This window comes from Paraphaeosphaeria sporulosa (genome assembly GCF_001642045.1).
Source record: "Paraphaeosphaeria sporulosa strain AP3s5-JAC2a unplaced genomic scaffold CC84scaffold_2, whole genome shotgun sequence".
NCBI lineage: Eukaryota > Fungi > Ascomycota > Dothideomycetes > Pleosporales > Didymosphaeriaceae > Paraphaeosphaeria > Paraphaeosphaeria sporulosa.
Genome location: NW_017253361.1, coordinates 5,060,811 through 5,078,545, shown reverse-complemented (window position 1 = coordinate 5,078,545; position 17,735 = coordinate 5,060,811). Strand labels below are relative to the sequence as shown.

Sequence of the window (17,735 nt, the reverse complement as noted above, 5' to 3'; positions counted from 1 at the left end):
GAGCTCATCGATGTGGCCCCAAATGTAGCGCCCCAGCCCCATGCCGCCCCCACGTCTAATCCCGACTCGCCTGTCGCAGTCAAGGCTCGTCACCCTAGCCCCGGACTGGACACCGCGCCACCCGCGTGTGACTTGCATCCTGCCGCCCCAGCTGCTACCTGTCCTACCGCTCCGAACGCCTCCGATACTGCCCATCCTACCCGTCTTGCCGCCTCATCCGCCCCAGGTGCTGCCAGCGGTCGTGCCGTCTCGGCACCACCGTCCTACCCAGCGGGGGCTTGGGAACATGAACGTCGCAAGCGTCCGCGCAAACATGAACCAACGGACAGCACGCAGGCTCCTGCAAAGATGCAGAAGCTTACTCACCACGCTGAGCACGAAGAGACCTCGCATGACTCAGATATAGCCTCCCAGACTGAGCATGTAGACCAAGACTACTCTGTAAGCCTCCGCACTGCACGCATCCTTCTGAAGAAGTTAACAAAGTGCACAGGTGGGACAGCCACAGCCCGACACTCTGACCGACGAGGCTGAGGATAACATTGATGCACAGGAGCGGGACCCGGTCGTGGGGGATGCGCAGGTGGATGGTCTTGCACCGCGGCTCGATCACGGTATCAATGAAGGTCATGACCACATCCCAGTGGGTCTTCAGGAAGCACACAGCCCGCCGTCGGGTCGTACGCTATCCCGACGATTCATTTCAGCTCTGGATGAGCTCACAGATGTCCTCAATGACGCGTGCAACTCTACCTCTGATGCTATTGTCAGCGGAGTCATACGCGTCTTCAAACGCTGATTAGAACCTAGCGAATTGTGGCAGCATCTATCTCTCTTTTCAAGGGGTTCGGAAACCCAGTTTATGGCAGTGGGCTTATGGCAGAGGACTGAGGTACTCGAGATGGGAATGGCTGGATTGGCACTGTACTGAAACGAGATAGCAGCAGTAGGACGTGTCCCTTACAGGAGTGTGGCAATTCATGAGTTATAAACCTGAGGGGAACCAAAGCAAGCGCAATTCCTACACACCTATTTATTTAGGAGGGCTCCTATGAAGAAGAGCCCGTTCCATGGCCCACCGTGTAAGTCTAGCTCTACGGCAACCGCTCAGGTCTGTTTCCTTATAAAAAAAAAAACTGAACCACTGCCCCAGCACAGCATGGGAGGTGGAGATTTACTCGTAAGAGTTTAGCCTCTTAGTTAGGGAGTAACCACCTAGGGACTAGTCTCATCATCGATATGATCACGCGGAGGCGGTCTGTGCACGGTTGGTGCTATGGAGAACGAGGGAACGAAGTGGGATTCAGGCTCTCCATGCTTCTGGGCTAACACCTTTCCTTAGTAAGCAATGTTGTTTACAAATCACACGTCGTGGGACACTTCATCCACGACCTCTTTTGCAAAGTCTCGTGGATACGGGACATTTGTACGGAGTAGGGTTATTCGAGGGGACTGGTATTGTGGGAGGGACGTCTTTTCTTGGCGTAATGGATTCACGTGTGCAAGTGATCCCGGTGGGTATCTCTCCCACTGGTTGGGAGGCCGGCGAGCCTTTCTCTCCACCCGACACTTCTCCTTCTCTGCTAAGTCTTGTTCACGGAGTGCTTTTAGCCATAGGTGTCCCGGAGACGGAGTCGTCACCTCCTTTCGCGGCGGGCGTTCTGGACGCAATCTTCGCATGCGGTGCGTGCGTTCCATGGGAGGGCCGTTCCTAGTCACCCAATGTGGCGGAGGCTTTGTACCTGTGCGAGGCGCACTTGGTTTCTTCTCGCCAGATGTTCGTGGCGGCCGAGGTGGAGCTGGCGGTACTTGGGCTAGAGTTGGTCGACGACGAGGGGGACCTCACCATGGGCCTGGCACTTGAGGTGCTCCGCTACCATGTTAAATGTGTGCAACCCTCAGGGTGGGGAATGGGGTTGTGGTACGTTGTCTCAAGGGCGTGGCGTTCCCACGCGCACCGGGGATGGTTGCTAACGGGGACTTCATCAGCAGTGTCATGCATGCCTCCCGATGTGGACTTCCCTTTTGTTTTGCCAAGCGGCCGGGAAAGCTTTCTTGGGCGGGGCGGTGGTATGTCTGGGTCTTCAGCGGTGCGGTGTTCAAAGGGAAATGCCTCCTTGTCACCCTTCGGGAGCGCTGGGTGCGGAGCTGCAGAGCAAGCGGGACGATGGGGGACGAGTGCGCAAAGAGGTTGTGCACGCTGATTCATTGGCATCATCTTGGTGGGGGGAAGGGTAGCTGCGGAGCGGTTCTCCCGCGGCGCTCTCCATCCCCGTCCGCCGACTGCGCCTGTGGATGGCGGTTGGCATTCGTAGAGCTCAAGAATGCATGTTATCCTTCACCTGTTTTGCTGCAAGGTTACTTGCTGCACGTTTAATCTTTTTGCCTCGTCGGAGGATATGTGTCGTCCTGGGGCTGCTTCAACCTTGGTCTTGACGTGATGCGATGAGGAGCCTGGATGGCGTTTTCCTTGCCTCGCCCTCTTGCACGAACCGTGTTTTCTGATCCCAGCACGGTTGTACGGCTAAGTTGGCAGGATGTTGGTGACGGGGAGGGACGGGGAGATACGTTGTTCTCGGGGTTCTCTCTCTAGTCACGGGGAGAGAGGAAGTCACGGGAAGTGAGATTTCTTGGGGTCAACTGAGTAAGCTGGTTCACATTCTAGTTCAGTTTTTTTTGCTATACGGAGGTGCCTTTCAAAAGTCCTTGCCCAACTTGGTGGGTGTCACGGTAACCCCAGGCTACCTGACAAGCATGGATATACTGCTGGCAGCAGTTTACCCCAGAGGTATCTCGCGCTGGGAGCCAGCCAATAGAATAGCAGACGGGCCACCCGTATGCTAGCTAATTGGTCGAATCATGGCCCTAGCTACCCTTGGTAAGGACACGAGATGATAGACCTACGTTGGCTAAGGGGAAGAGGACCTTTTCTCCTTATCCAACGTCTTGTACGTACACGTAGATACCGAACGCAGTAATATTAGTCTAGCCGACCAGGCCGTAGACTTCTCTACTCATTGCTCTCGTGATATCTAGTAGATAGGACTAGACTTATTCTTTGTAATTTTGAGTGGTTTCAATAAAATCACAGTTAAATCGGAAAGTACGAACGAACATATTAATAGCTTAAACAAAGAAGCAAAAGGATCTATAACATAATTAGTGTTCTAAGTAGCATAATTAGTGTCCCAAGTAGCATAATTAGTGTCCCAAGTAGCATAACTAGCACCCCGAATTAATATTTTCATTCAATGGGCTAAGCCAGCCAAGGCAGCACGTCCCATACGATAACACGCATTAGCATATACCATCAAATTAGTTAGTTAGTACTTAATGTCTTACTTAGACAAAGGATGTAAGGTCTAGCTATAGGCAATAGTGTTTGCTTCACGCTAGGATCTATAGTGAAAGGATGACTGGATGGCATTAAGTGAATAATACTTGACTTCCCTGAAGCCGGTGTGCGGCGCGGGTTATACGCAGCCAACTCGCTTGGCACGCTAGGACTGTAACGACTTACACGTTGCTCTCACCTACAAATCAGCCCGGGGCCGGGACCGACGGAAACTTGTGACCCCGAGATCAATGCTTCAGAAAATCGAGACTCAGGAAAGGGCGCCAAGTCATCCGATTCGGAACCGAAAGGGGTCCGGCATTAATTTCGGTGATTCTTGCGCAACTGTCGGATCACTATCGGACCCCCAATTGGCACCCGACTATCCGGCACGACAATCGTTTGACTCGGGCCTCCTTTGGCCGGATGTCAAGGGGCTGGTTGGGCTACAAGACTCAGACGATTTGGAATAGCTCCCTGGGCGACCAAGGAACACATACGGAGGGGTGCCGGTAGACAATACCCTGGCCAACTGTATCGAAAAAGAGTATATAGACCAAGCTAGATACTATGTAGCTCGGTAGTTTTCTACTATCCTTTCGTACCAGGCCTATAGGTAGCAATTTATTCGGGTACCCATATGAGCCATTACGCACTCCCATATGCCTCTGAGTGCTCCCGGATCCCAAACGAATACCTTGCTTAACCTGAGCCGATACAAGGACCTTATCAGGACTTAGCGCAATATGCCACAACACCATAACGAACTTTGTGATCTGCTCGTTACAAAGGAAGTCCTGCTAAAACAGGGAACAGGTAGAGCTCAAAACAAAATAGGAGCAACTAGGTAGAGCTAATAACAAAGAGAGGGGCACTAGGTAGAGCTAGAAAAAAATAAGATAAGAGGTAAGAGATGTCATAGGACTAACTTAAACTAGAAATCCCAACGTGCTAGGGACGAATGGTTGTGAATAAATTGACCGTGGAGCACACTTCGAGCAATTTCCCTACCATTTAAACTACATTCCATTTCTATAGTCCAGACGGATGACCCAAGAAACCCGATGCATCCAAACATGGACAGCTATGTTCAGCTGGTATTTTTACCTGAGATCGCCAGTGCCATGCACGAGGAGCCATCCCTAGCACAACCATTCTACCACCAAATTTTCTTCATTCGATTTCAAGTCGCCTGAGAATATTCATTCTCAGTCAATCGCTGCCCAAACTACTTCGAATTTATTGTCCCCAAGAAGGTAAGATGGGTCTCCTTCCATTAAATGACTAGATTTACAACCTTCCCCATATACAGGACGAGGTGAACTCCAAACACGACTTAGCCGTTACGACACAGGATACCACTATCCAGGCTAATCTTATCGCTCTCAATAAACAACTCGGAAAGATCAAGCTTCTCCTTATCAACAATTCCTTATTGCTTTATATCTCGACCATAACCCAAATGGATGACCTAAAGCTTTCCGATTACCAAACGGAGATTGATGCCCGCTGAAGAGATCACCAAAACAGTGGTGGAATCCTCGACTTCAGCCGCGCTTACGAGTACTGGCATTAGCATCTTCCTTGCTGGCGGCATAGATGGAATCTTTACTACTATGAATGGTGCTAAAGAGCAAGAACACCTCTAAAAGTTGTTAGATCAACTCAACGACAAGATAAAGATTGTTAACAAGCATCTTCCTACTGTCAATAAAATAGCCGTCGAAATTGACAAGAAGACGGTCGAAGGGATCAGTGCCTTCCAGAAAGTAGAAATAGAAATGAAAGATCTGCTACCTACCGGACATAAACCTATTTTCCGGACTGACTTCCCAGCTACGCTGGACAACCTCGCCGCCTGTCTTGCTGATCAGTAGCTCGCCATAACTCAATTCTCACTCCTCATCCAGTTGCGCGACACCTATGTTAAAGCAGTCAAGAAAAACCCACATATTACAAAGGATTTTGCTCTCAACGCTGTGTTACTTATTTCTCCTAAGTGGGCTGATTATAATCTCCTGGAGCTCATGTGGACCGAAGTGCTGGCAAAGTATTCTAACAATATGGCTAATGGTAAGTAGGTTCTTGGAATAGGGATTGCATTTGGCTGACTCAATAAGCTACTTTCCAAGAATGTAATTCATCACTTTTTATTGGCCAGATAGTAATAGGTTGTCTAGAGTATTGATCGCAAGTTCACTCTATCATTAACGGCTATGACCATTAATCCCCCGAGAAACGCTGAATGAGCGATCCTAGAGCTACATTCGCAATTCTACCCTGCCCTCATTTCAGTTTCGAATCGGCTCTGCTTCGCTTTCGAGCTGGTCCGTGCCTCGCATCTCCAAAAAGCTGCGCGAGCTTCTGCGGGTATCCGTTTCAGTGTTCAGCAGAATAATTAAGCACTACTGCATCTAGTGGATGTCGCTCTAAAAGTAGTTTAACCACGTTTTGGGCATTACCGCTATTGTATTTGTACCTTCCATCTCTTCTCCGCCTGAGGATCCCCCTTGGAAGACATGGCAAGGGAGCATGCAGCGAGTGAGGAGGAACTTATAGCCCAGCCGTCTTCTTTATAAATGTCGGCGTCAAGCGTGGTCCCTTATATAGCTGCTTGCATCCAGTAGCTTATGGCGCTCTGTTCTCGAAGATCCGGTGCTGCGTCATCATGGACCTTTTCTACTACCTTACAAACTGTCGATCGTGGATATGTATTCCTTGCGGTATAGGGCTCAGAACCAAGCACTACCTGGTGCACCTCAACCCACATTGACCACTGTTGCAGAAGTCCCCACTGTTGCGCGGTTCAGCTAGTTGAATTGGAGCACTGGTATCTCAGCCACTCGGCGTCTAGCGCATGATCCAGCGGCTGGTTCGGATGAATATAAATAGAGGAGCAGATCAAAACGAGTTGGTATGTATGGATTGACGAGCGGCCCGATGGATCAGCAACATAAGCCCAAGTTGACATTCTGTGAAAGTTGCCGCTTCGGCATGCATATCGCGATCTACATGCGGATCGGTCCATGTTTGAGTAAGATGCCGCACACGGCGGCTCATGTCGAAACTTTCATGCGAGACAGGAAACAACTATCAGCAGATGCATGGAGCTCCTTGTACGGTGCCTTAACTCTCACAATTGATTGCCGTAGGGAGCTAACCTCGAGCGCCAAGTCGAGGAGCAATCGAGCATCAAAGAAATTGAAGCGGGATCTAAAAGTAGTTTCGCAGGCGGAGATACCCAAAGAGTATTGGGACGTCTCCGCTAATACTTCAATTGCCCCCGGAAGGGTATACTGCAAGCGCGCAGGTAACACATACTAGGGGCCTATAAACTTCAGACAAGGACCTCTCCGATTATTGATTGGAAGTAGGTGCCGCTGTTCGTAAGTACAGGCCACGAGGCCTACTGTCTTTGCTAATCGTGAAGGTGCGGTCTCGGTATCCTGGCGTTTAGGCGTACGCCGGCATTTCTCGTCGCAAGAGGTGACGTATAATAGGACGCCGCGAGCCCGTCCTAATCCTCTTCTACATCACTACAAGCACTCCCCTTTTCCTTCTTACGTTAGTTTACTGCGCGTCATAGATCATTACACTTTTCAGATTCAACGACCCTCACAATATAGATAAGATACAATGTCAAACTTACTCACAACGCTTTGTGTGAATTCAGACGGGAAGGACGATCGACTAACTGGTGGGTCGGGTCTTGGTTTCGGCCTCAGAGGCAAGCCCTATAGATGAGCACAAGCCGTATCAAAGAGCAGCGCAAGCCCCATTATCGTTAGGTGTGAGGAGACGTTGTCGCCAACCCCACAGGTTACGTGTTGCTGGCTACACAGTTGGAGCTTACACTTCTACGCATACCCTGTTGAGCTGCGCCATCGGCAGGCAACACAGTCTAGGTACTACCTTCACATTAATCGCCTCCTATGCTATGCATATCGATAGAGGCGAGTATGCTTCGATCCATGCCAGGAAATATACGAGATCTACAGTCTCAAGCTCACTGGAATGCAAGTGCAGACGATAGACTATACTTGGACAAAGCTAAGGAAGCTATCACAAGCAGAAGCAGAGTGGTCCATCCCTCCTGCTCCTTCCTCGAACATGCTTGAGGACCTCTTCCAACTCCTGATGATGATCTGGTGCCTCCTCCGCTACACCTCTTATCGAAAGAACTTCATCTTCATACGAAGCGTCGCATCCACAGCCATGCCTTTCCGTCTATTGTGAAGTTGGCAGGTATGCCTAATCGTTTCACGGAGACTCATCTGCAGTGAAATGCAGCAAAACCCATAGTTGTTGTACGTAGCATGGGCGTAAAGTGCTCTTTGCCGACCATCGAAGGGTCCGGAGGATCATGCGGGACCGAAAAGTATCGCGGTGGAGCTCCTGGGGCCGGCTCATGCTTTCTTCCGTGGTTCACACGGCACAATGGCTCCAGATAGCGGAACTAGATGATGCGTTGATATCAACCTGCTTTACTGCTACGCCAGCACAAGTAGTATCCCATTCGGACCCCAGGATATTAATTGAGCTCATTCCCTAGATCCAGCTAGATTTCGAAGCATGCTGATTCTCACTACTGAGCGTTTCCGCTTTTGTCCATACTCATCTGTTGATGGAGTTTGCTAGCTTCTTTAGGCTCATGTCTTTCCTTCACCGCCTCTCCGGGCTTGGTAAAAACGTCCTTGATGTTTCTACCACTTGGGGCAGGAGACGAAGGATGGGATACGCTCTCGCGGAGACGGTGTTCCGTGCCGGTTCGCATACGGCCAATATCGGATGCTGTACTCGCCTGCGAGAGAGCATAATCACCTAAGTCGAAGTATTTACGTCCCTGTGATTGGGTTTGAATCACTGATGTCGTAATGTACTGTTAAGTGTAGCGAGCGTATACCTCAAGTTGGCGATGAAGCAGATTTCCTCTCGCGGGGTGTTTCCCATATAGGCGAGACAGACAACTATCTCGCTCGGTGAGAGACAACCGAGAAATGAGTATAGTTTGCTATGATAAACGGGGTGAGTACAGACTTACCTGAGAGTCTCCCTGGTCCTTAGGATCATTCATCCTGAGGAAGTTCCGTGAACAGGAGGTTAGAGAGAACTCATGCGCGAGCTATAGCATAGGTGGATCCTAGTATCGAAATGATTCCCAAGACAGGCATTAGGTACTGTATAAGGGATTGCGAACAACGGATAAAGTGATGAAATGATGCTTGAAGGAACCACGGCAAGTGACTAAAGCTTCTAAGCCGCTACATGCCAAAAACAGGTATTGCAAAGGTATGACGACCCTGAGGTCAGACACGCCTGTTTATTGCAGTCTTGGGGGGGAGTTGACTAATCTCACGGGTTAGATACTTTGCACTAGATCGGGCGTCCCGAACAGAGTCTGATGAAACACTATCTGCCTTCGCGCAGCTTGCGACGCTGCGTTTGAACACGACGCGCGCGTTGATATCCCTCATTGACCGGACACCATTTCGCACTTGGTTTCCGGATGCGTCTTCCGGCGTGGCCGGCGGCAAGCATTTCGGAGCCAAGACGCCGGAACATGCCGACGCTGGCGACGCTGATTGGTTGGATGACTGCCGACTCGTCATTACCCAAGAGTCTTCCGAATGACAAGCCCTTAAAAGTTTGCCCTGCCAATCCCAACAACTTCTTCTTTGTCTGCTAGGCCGGCGAAAGCGGGGACCCGACTTGGCGGCGTTGTTGTAGAATGAATAAAGCAAATAGCAAAGGAAACACACGTAGTTTCTTTCTACTGGCCTTTTGCTACTCTACAAGCGTGGCGCTCTAATTATTTCAATTATTCCAACGCCGTATAATCTATACTAACTTACACACGAAGTCTTCATGAGTTCAATGGACTTTATTGGAAAGGCTTTGGGAGCGTTGGGTTATTTTGGCACCGCCATTGTCACTTTTCCCGCAGATGTGGCGGCAGATGGGACCGTACTCATCCAATTCGCAAACCGCAAGTTCAAGGAAGCCAGCATTAACGCAGTACAAGAACTTTTTACGGCAGTATTGGAACGCTTTCCGACAGTGCTCCCTGGCCTGTCCACCGGCCTGCTTCTGACTACAACGGAAAATCTCATCAAGGCAGTCGTCAATGCACTCATCGTCCAGATAGGAGGTCTTTCCACCATAAATAACACTGTAACCAGCAATGAGATCAACAAGGCGACTCTTGCTCTGATATGGAGGGATAGCGCTGAGTTGGGAAAATTCTTGGTTGGGTTACTTGACCCCATCAAGTGTTATGTCTTGGCAAACTCAGGCAGTGGGATAGCCGCGCCTAGCGAAGAACATGGCACTGACAACGAACTGGACCTCACCGATCCCATGAATCGTCATGCCGTCATTTGTCAGTTTCAAAGACTCGTACGGTCTGTAGTTTTCATCCTCACCAACATGACGCAAGATACGATTCAGGCCATTGATATCATTCCGCAAACGAAGTTGCTGAGTGATGATCAGACCCCCGGCGACATCATGGAACCATCATCTCCAACGTCTGCGATGATGCCGCAAGAAAAATGGATTTTTGTCAATGGTATTGCTGGGGAGCTGTGGTGGCTGAAGGTTGCTTGCAGGAAGCTAGCAACGAAATATCGGAGAGACGTTACGGGTGTGTTCAACAGAGGCGATGGGATCCTTTGGGATCTGATCGAATGTGCAGGTGAGAGGAGCTTACATGGAAGTGAAAGAGCTGCGAGCCAGAGACAACTCATCCAGCGGACAGCCAGCAGTAACAACGCTCAAGTGGCATTGAGGAGCAAGTTGGAAGAAGCTTTGGCGGCTGAAGGAGACGAAAAGATTGTGGTCATAGCCCATTCTCAAGGCTGTCTTTTGCTCCGTTTGGCCCTTGAAGATATACTGGTCGGCCGAACATCCTTCTTTCCTGCCTCCACACGAACAGAATCTGATCTGGAAACTTATGCTTGGGCTAGGCAGAAGATGCGTTCCCAACTTTATGTCTTCACATTTGGTAATCCGAGCGTGGACTGGAGGCTTGAGACGACAGACATTACCCAAAGTGAATTCGGTACCTATATAAGCAGACAGGACCCCGCATATCTGAGCAGCTACGTTTACCGCACCGAACACTTCGCGAATGATCAAGACTTTGTTGCTAAACTCGGAGTACTGAGTTCTAGTAGGCCTGCAGACAGCGGGTACTCAAACGTTTTCATCAACGACCGACCAACCTGGATCGGTCATCTATTCGGAACCCAGTACAGCCTCGACCCGACCCATTACCAACCAAATGGCCAAATCTCTCGCTTGCTTACATGTGTTCCTGGCCAGCCTATTCCTGTTTAGCCGGATCGTGATGTCAGCAAAGGGCAATCAGGAAACAACCCTATTGTTACAAGGGGTTTTCACGTACCTAACCGTAGGTTCGGACCTTGCAGGTATTCAGTGATTCGAGCGTGAGGGATGGCGGTACCAAAGAGGGTGGGTTGAATATCCTATACCATGTGGAATATAATATAACAAATATTAAGAGAAGACTAATGGTTCATATAAAGATAAGTGGCTTTAATTTAGATAACGTACCTGGTAAACGAGCTGGCCAGGTAAGCGAGCTGGCCACCCCACCAGACTTTAATGCCTCTATAGTGATATATCTCAACAACACAATTATTTGGATTCATAGGTAAGCAATGTAGATAGGTACAAGACGGGCAACCAAAGTAGATTGTAGGAGAGACGAATCGCTGTCGCACTAGACCCGACAGCTTCCTAGCTTTTATAGCTAGCTACTGTTAGCTTGGGCTTAATCGTCCCGGGTTACGCCCTGTCTCGACGGATATCCCATGACAGGAGACGTGAGGTATAGGATAGCAAGGGTTCTGAAAGCAGTCGCAGCCGGGGGATCAGTGTTGGAATCAAGACCAGACCAGCTCCAGATTGAAGAGGAATCCACAAACTCTGACACGGAGGATAAGCGCATTCGCATACAGTTTTCATCTAAACACCTCGTTTTAGCATCGTCGCATTTCCAAGGTAGCCTTGGAGGCGAATTAACGGAAGGCCATACCCTCCGGTCCGAAGGTCACTTCAAAATCGAGATGAATGGACACGGCCTGGATGCAATGCTGCTGGTGATGAACATGATCCATGGTAGATTTCGGCAGCTGCCTTCATCTGTTGACCTCTGTACATTGACGAGAATCGCCGTGTTGACAGATTACCTTCAATGCCATGAAGTTGTAGAGCCATTCGTCGACCAGTGGATTGAGAGACTAGAAGGAAAAATCGTGCACGTCTACTCGAAGGAACTGATTCAATGGCTCTGCATCTTCCAAATCTTCAGAAAAGGGTGATTTGTTCAAGGCTGTCACTCGTACCGCCTTGCGCCAGGCCAGGGACTTGATCGATAAAGCGGACCTTCTAATCTGGGATAGCATTGAAGGTTAGTCGCTCCCCTCGATGCGAATTTGAGACTGATCGATTAAGATGAACTCAATCGACAAAGATCTGCTGCGATTGAGAAGCTCTTGTCAGGTCTTACGAGCCTTCTACAAGACCTTCTATACGATCAGGACCAATGTGACTATCAATGCAACGCTCTTCGGTCTGGAATACTCGCGAAAAAATTAGCGTTGCGATGACTCCATTCTCCCGGGCCGCAGCCCCCTTTCTTGGCCATAGTTCGAGAACATAGCCTCTAGCATCGTTCGCGTTCAAGACTCACCGTGCCGATCTTTACCCCCAAGGAGTATGTTTGACTCGCCATGCACATCCAAAGCTCAAATCAGTTCTCTTCTCAAGGAAGTTGAAAACTCTCTCGATGGCCTCTCATTTGACACAATTGCAACGCAATAACGAGCACATGCTCTAATGAAGGTGGAAACCAGCCTTAGGGTTACGGAGAAGTTACTTACTTTTGGGACCACAATGAGTGAAGAACGACATGGCGAGGCGAATGCAGTCTTTTGATTTTCTATACAATAGGTAGTGGTGGAGCTATGTGCGTGTGAAGGTGGCGTCTCCACCGAGCTACGCCCATATGCGGTAGGGCGCAGACCAAGACCATAAATGAACGCGCTAACCGCTATTAATTTCGGTCTGATGCTGGCAGCTCTTCGCCTACCAAATTCCCACCTGAGTTCACTAAGCTTTCGATCCAATACTGTATATACACTTACCTGATGCATTGTATAACGAAAGTGTGCTCTTGGGCGGCGGCTAGCTCGTGCTCTATTTTTAAACAAACCGTCAAACAGCACAGGATCTTGCTGATTGGCGTTTCAATCACCACATCACCAGTATTCCTTATCGAGGCGCATACAACTCCCTAAGTGCATCGTTTTCATTTTCCAGAATTGGATTGCACCCATTTCATTCCCGTCTCTGCCCCTGTGCCTGCGTTGGGTAGGCGAAAGGAGAGCCAATACCGCTTCCATAGCAGCGTTCTTGCTAGGGTCTTGTTCTCGCTGTTCATCACTATCGCATGCGCAACCCGGGAATTCTGTGCCTAGCAGACCTCCTTTCCCACGTCAATGTAAGCACTTGATGTCATGTATCTCTCCGCAAGCGCCCCGGTCTAGTGTCCGTCAGCTACTGAAGTCATCATCTAGGAGATGACTCACTTTCCGGTCCTCTCTGCAAGGGGGATGAACAGGAATAGGGAGACGTCTACAAAGCCCACCAACCGTCTAGAGGAATAGTGTAGCAGTTAGTGAAGGGGCGCAGCGTTTTCAACGTAGCGTACACCCATCCGTACTAGGGTCAAGCACGTACGTACGTACGGATCGACTGGAAATTCGTACAGTACGCTCCGTAGTACGTAGTACGATCCGTAGAAAATACCTATTGCCTAAATAGGAAGGTGGTTAGGGTTGACGTCGTCGTAGAGGTCCTCATCGTCCCTCGCCAACCGGGTGATTTTCCGCGCATCCTTCTTGACGACGTCATCTGATATCCTTGTGAGGTAAGTTGATACGACGGATCTCCTCTTCCAAGTCTTCTGGAGCTGCAAAGCTTCGACGACGGAGGGTGATAGCAAATTGCGATCGCAAGTTATTATACGTTTGGCGGACGAGAAACACCGCTCGTAGTCACATGACGTCTCTGGCACAGAGAGGGGATCCATCACCATCTTGTGTATGACCGGGAAGCGTTTCTGGCCAACGTCGACCCACCGGTGGCGTGGGTCCTGTATCAAATTGTATAAATCTGGCGACGCGGAGGCGGCCAGCTTGTCGTCGTAAGGACTGTTAAAGTACTCGTCGAGCTGCAACGTACGTTTCTGCTACTTATGTGGCTTCTTGCCCGTGAGTAGGTGGTCGTCGGCCCACATTGTTCGAAGTGTCCGCTCGTCGCTGGCGTACGCCCCTGGCACCTTCCGCGTGCGGGCAAGCTCTGCCAGCTCGTCCGGGTCGTCTGCAACGTCCTCAGCTGCCAAATATTTATTATAGAAGTCCCAAATCGATTTCTCAGCTGCCTTGTGCCAGTAAGGAAGGTCTCTCCACTGCGACTTGAACCATGAGAGGCACAGGCATGGGTGCATGGTGGTCGCCACGCAATAGAGGGAGGGCGCATTGTCTTCGGCTGGCATGACTAACTTTTGGACATATGTGTTAAGCTGCTCGAGGGCAAGCTTGACGCTGGATTTCATATATTGGGATTGCGCAAAGCCGTCAGTTTGATATACGCTGAGCTCGTCCGCGCCACTGAGATACGCGTGTATTTCTTGGAAGTTGACTATCGTCTGCCATAGGGATTCAAACCCGGAGCTGGAAGCATTGCCCTCCAGCAACTTGTATTTTGTAGAACGTCTTCATGACCAAAATCATGACTCAGACTTCGTCACATTCGTCGTTTAGGGTTAGCTTTCATCGCCCACAAAACAATTCACAAAACAATGGAGTTTCCGGGCAAACTTATGTTCCTGAGCAGCCTCGTGAATAATATCGGCTTGTGCGGCGGCCCGAATGATCGCAGAAAAGTGGCTGAAAGGCTATAAGTAGGTGGGGTCGATGGAGGAGAGTATCTAGAGAAGTTACGGGTCAGTGGGGCGAGATTTTGCAGTATCGCTAACTCAGGTAGAACCAGCCAGATTAACAATTGTTCCGGGCGCGGGACATAGATAACCGTGCCTTAGGAGTCGATGCACGCTGTCAGATTAGATGATAATTTTTTTGAGTTGAAAATGATGATTGATTGAAGTGAGTGCTGATCGTCTCGATGGTTTCTTGTTCTCTTGTGAACATGCCTTCCAAGCAATGGATAAACCCGTTTTAGGAATAGGTACAGGTGCGCCAGCCACCCCATAGCGCCAATAACCATGTAATCGGACATGAGGTCTCCATCTGGGATGAATTGGGATGAGTGTTCATGATTTATTGATTGTGTGTTCTCTTGTCTTAGCTGAGATGAAGATTTTGTTTGTTTATGGGTACGTGCACCTGGTCTCTGCAGTCAACAAGGAGCTTAGACCGTCAATCAAAGCCCTCGTATCTGACAAGTAGCTTCTTGGTATACTAGAGACAGATACCCGCAGGAGCTCGCGCTGCGTTTTGGTGAGGCGAGGTATGGACCAATTTGATAGCGAAGCGTCGCCAATCAGCAATCGAGAAACTAGAATGAGGGCGCAGAGTGTATTTGCGATTAATTCTCTAGGCTTAGCTTAGGCGTCTCTACTACTTGCGCTCTCGTGACATAAAGAGACCGCAAACAGAAACTAAAATTAGAAACAGCTGAAAACGGAAACGAAAAGTTTGGATACTTCGCGATCGATTCACGCTAGTTGCACAGACATGCGTGTAAGTCGAAGGACTACCTTTAGTAGATAAATGAGTCTTGCACGGTAGTCAGCTCGTATTAAGCACTAGAGCGCGCCCTCGAGGCCGTTCATCTGATAGATCTTACGATCACATGTTACTATCACATGTATACTGGATGCACGAATTAGCTCAACTCACTTCTATTGGCGTGAGCCTTCCCCACATTTCGCATATAAAATCAAGGAAGCATCACATCACTAGGAGTACGGCCAAGTTCGAATGCCTTTGTGAGAAATCTTTTCACCTTCATATCAGGATCACCATCCGAAAATATCCGCTGCTAAGGTCAGCAGGACAGTTCTATCTGAAATGTCGAGTTCTTCAAAGATTCCACTATCGACTGTTCACGCGAAAAAGCTACTTTGTTTAGATGGTGGTGGCGTTAAGGGTATTTCAAGCTTGATCGTACTCGACGCCATCATGAAGCGCGTCAGGGAGTTGGAGGAGAAAGACCCAGACCCTACACAACATTTTCCACACACTTACTTCGACTTAGCTGGGGGTACCAGTACCGGAGGGCTTGCAGCTCTAATGATGTTTCGTCTGGGAATGAGCACAGCGCAAACGATGCAATCCTATGAAGAAATGTCAAAGAAAATCTTCGCGTCAAGTTGTGCGACTAAGTTTAGAGGAATCTTCTCCTCTATGTATTCGGCTTCGGGCCTGGAGAAGGCGATTGACAAAGTCGTTGGGAAGGCTCTAGGGGTTAATTGTGATGCTGCTGGCCGCAGAACCCTTCTTTTGGGGCAACCTCCTCAGAAAACGAGCGAAGCTCCGGTCAAACCGTCAAAGATGTACGTGGTGATCGTGATGATTGGAGCTGATGATCGAAACTTACTTATTTTAGGTTACTGTGCTCAACCCTGGTCGAGAGAGGCGAGACGATCCTCTTTCGATCCTACGATCTACCCAATGACGCTGGTCCAGTAACCAATGACATCAAAGATGTGGATTTCTCGAATGTGACAATACACGAGGCTGCGAGAGCAACCTCTGCAGCTCCAACATACCTTCCGGAGGTGATAATCGAGCGTCCTGACGCAGTTTCCGGTAAACCAGTCAAATTCATGTTCTGGGACGGAGGCCTACTCAATAATAATCCGGTTGATCAAGTCTGGGATGCTAGATTTGATTTAGCTGATGGGCTTAACTCCAATCCTTGCATATCACTCGTTGTTAGCATCGGAACGAGCTGGTCTGAGAGCGAGCCTCTTTCGAGTTGGTTTCTTACACGCTTCATGAACACTATCAGTCAGACCATGTCATTTGTGACAAATACCGAGGCCAAACACAAAGACTTTAAGCGGAATATTGGCCGAATGAACAGAAGGGTGCCGGAGGAGCAACGAACCTACTACTTTAGGTTCAACACGCCCACTGGCAAGGAAAAGTTCGAGCTCGATAACTGGAAGCAAATGGATAGGCTCAAGGCTCTCACTATGAATTATCTTAATAACGATGAAAAGGCTCAGAAAGACCTTGAGGACTGTGCGAGGATCCTTGTGAGACAAGCGCCCCATTACCCACCTCTCATCACAGGTGCCCCAGCAACTGGTCGAGGGAAATAGCATTTTACGGGAAGAGTTACGTACGCTACCACTGCTTGCGAGCGTGGAAAAGTATGGCAATCTATCTGCGAATTTAGAGAGGCCCTGTACGTATCGCATTGCATTTTGGCGAACCGACTCGAAAGAAAAGCGAGGCAAATTATCGGTAGCGACTGAGAGGGCAGTCGCGAGCGCCGCCGTTTTCGGCTGGAACCTGAAAGTAACTTTTTCCCGCCACCTGCACCTGACCCTGACCCGGGTTTGGCCATTCATTTTCAGTGCATATCTGCATCACTATATGGATACCTTTCTTAAATCCTAGTGAATATACACATATATGCCGAATCAAAATGCAGTACTCCTTGCTAATAGGATCCTGATTTCTCGCCGGTCCCTCTTGAATCTTAATGATAAGTGTATAGCTCACGATCCAGGGCCCCCTTTACGAATCAACGTATTGTAGGGCCATCGTACTCAAAGCAAACAGAAGAAGCGCCAGTTAGCCAGTGGGACAAAGTTAAGAGCCAACTGTTATGGGCCAGATGCTCGAGGAGCCAAGATAGCCAGAATGAATATTTATGAATTCACGAAGACTCGAAGTTAAGCTTCTACTACCGAAGTTATATATCTGCCCCCCGAAGCTAACATTGGGTCCGAGGTCCCAGCCGGTCCTGGGCCGAGACAAGACCTCCAGGGCGTAGCCCATTACATACCCCCCTACTCTGCCCTCCTGAGGGTTGTTCTGTGGTGGGAGGCAGTCCCTTTGTGTCGTAGGCTCGCGCAGGCCTGTCCATTCGGGCCTCTAGATTTACTTCCTTGCTCTGGAGTTATAGTTTATCGCAGGGAGAGACCCGCTCCTATACTTTAGGCGTGGGAAGCAGTCTTCTTAAGGTTATAGGGTCTAGTTCTCCCTAGGACATCTCGTATAGTGTAGATCTGTAGGGTGGGGAGTAGGGAGTTCTTAATCTAGGCTAGGCGTCTTTATTAGACGTATCCTAAAGGCTCTAAAAGTACCTTATTATAGTTCCTAAAGTAAATTTCTAT

At 49.3% G+C, this 17,735-nt stretch overlaps 5 protein-coding genes across 5 annotated transcripts; 4 read left to right on the top strand and 1 right to left on the bottom strand.

Moving 5' to 3' along the window:
- Window positions 1-7,919: 7,919 nt before the first annotated feature.
- CC84DRAFT_1081773 (camp-regulated phospho protein family protein Igo1) lies at window positions 7,920-8,315 on the bottom strand (the record flags this gene model as incomplete). The annotated part of the gene is made up of 2 exons (XM_018173946.1): window positions 7,920-8,177; window positions 8,238-8,315. Coding segments are annotated over 2 exons (336 nt in total), but the record flags the coding sequence as incomplete, so codon positions are not given.
- Window positions 8,316-8,894: 579 nt separating this feature from the next.
- CC84DRAFT_1238431 (uncharacterized protein) lies at window positions 8,895-10,713 on the top strand (the record flags this gene model as incomplete). The annotated part of the gene is made up of 2 exons (XM_018183939.1): window positions 8,895-8,919; window positions 9,480-10,713. 2 exons carry the CDS (start codon window positions 8,895-8,897, stop codon window positions 10,670-10,672), a joined length of 1,218 nt encoding a protein of 405 aa, XP_018041470.1. The 3' UTR covers window positions 10,673-10,713.
- A 519-nt stretch (window positions 10,714-11,232) lies between these two features.
- On the top strand, window positions 11,233-11,670 carry CC84DRAFT_1047336 (uncharacterized protein; the record flags this gene model as incomplete). Its single annotated transcript, XM_018173428.1, has 1 exon — window positions 11,233-11,670. A coding segment is annotated over one exon (438 nt), but the record flags the coding sequence as incomplete, so codon positions are not given.
- Window positions 11,671-15,453: 3,783 nt separating this feature from the next.
- CC84DRAFT_1238425 (FabD/lysophospholipase-like protein) lies at window positions 15,454-16,725 on the top strand (the record flags this gene model as incomplete). Its single annotated transcript, XM_018183938.1, has 2 exons — window positions 15,454-15,929; window positions 15,992-16,725. 2 exons carry the CDS (start codon window positions 15,454-15,456, stop codon window positions 16,710-16,712), a joined length of 1,197 nt encoding a protein of 398 aa, XP_018041468.1. The 3' UTR covers window positions 16,713-16,725.
- Window positions 16,726-17,298: 573 nt separating this feature from the next.
- On the top strand, window positions 17,299-17,679 carry CC84DRAFT_1161875 (uncharacterized protein; the record flags this gene model as incomplete). Its single annotated transcript, XM_018177849.1, has 3 exons — window positions 17,299-17,427; window positions 17,466-17,561; window positions 17,662-17,679. Coding segments are annotated over 3 exons (243 nt in total), but the record flags the coding sequence as incomplete, so codon positions are not given.
- Window positions 17,680-17,735: the final 56 nt, after the last annotated feature.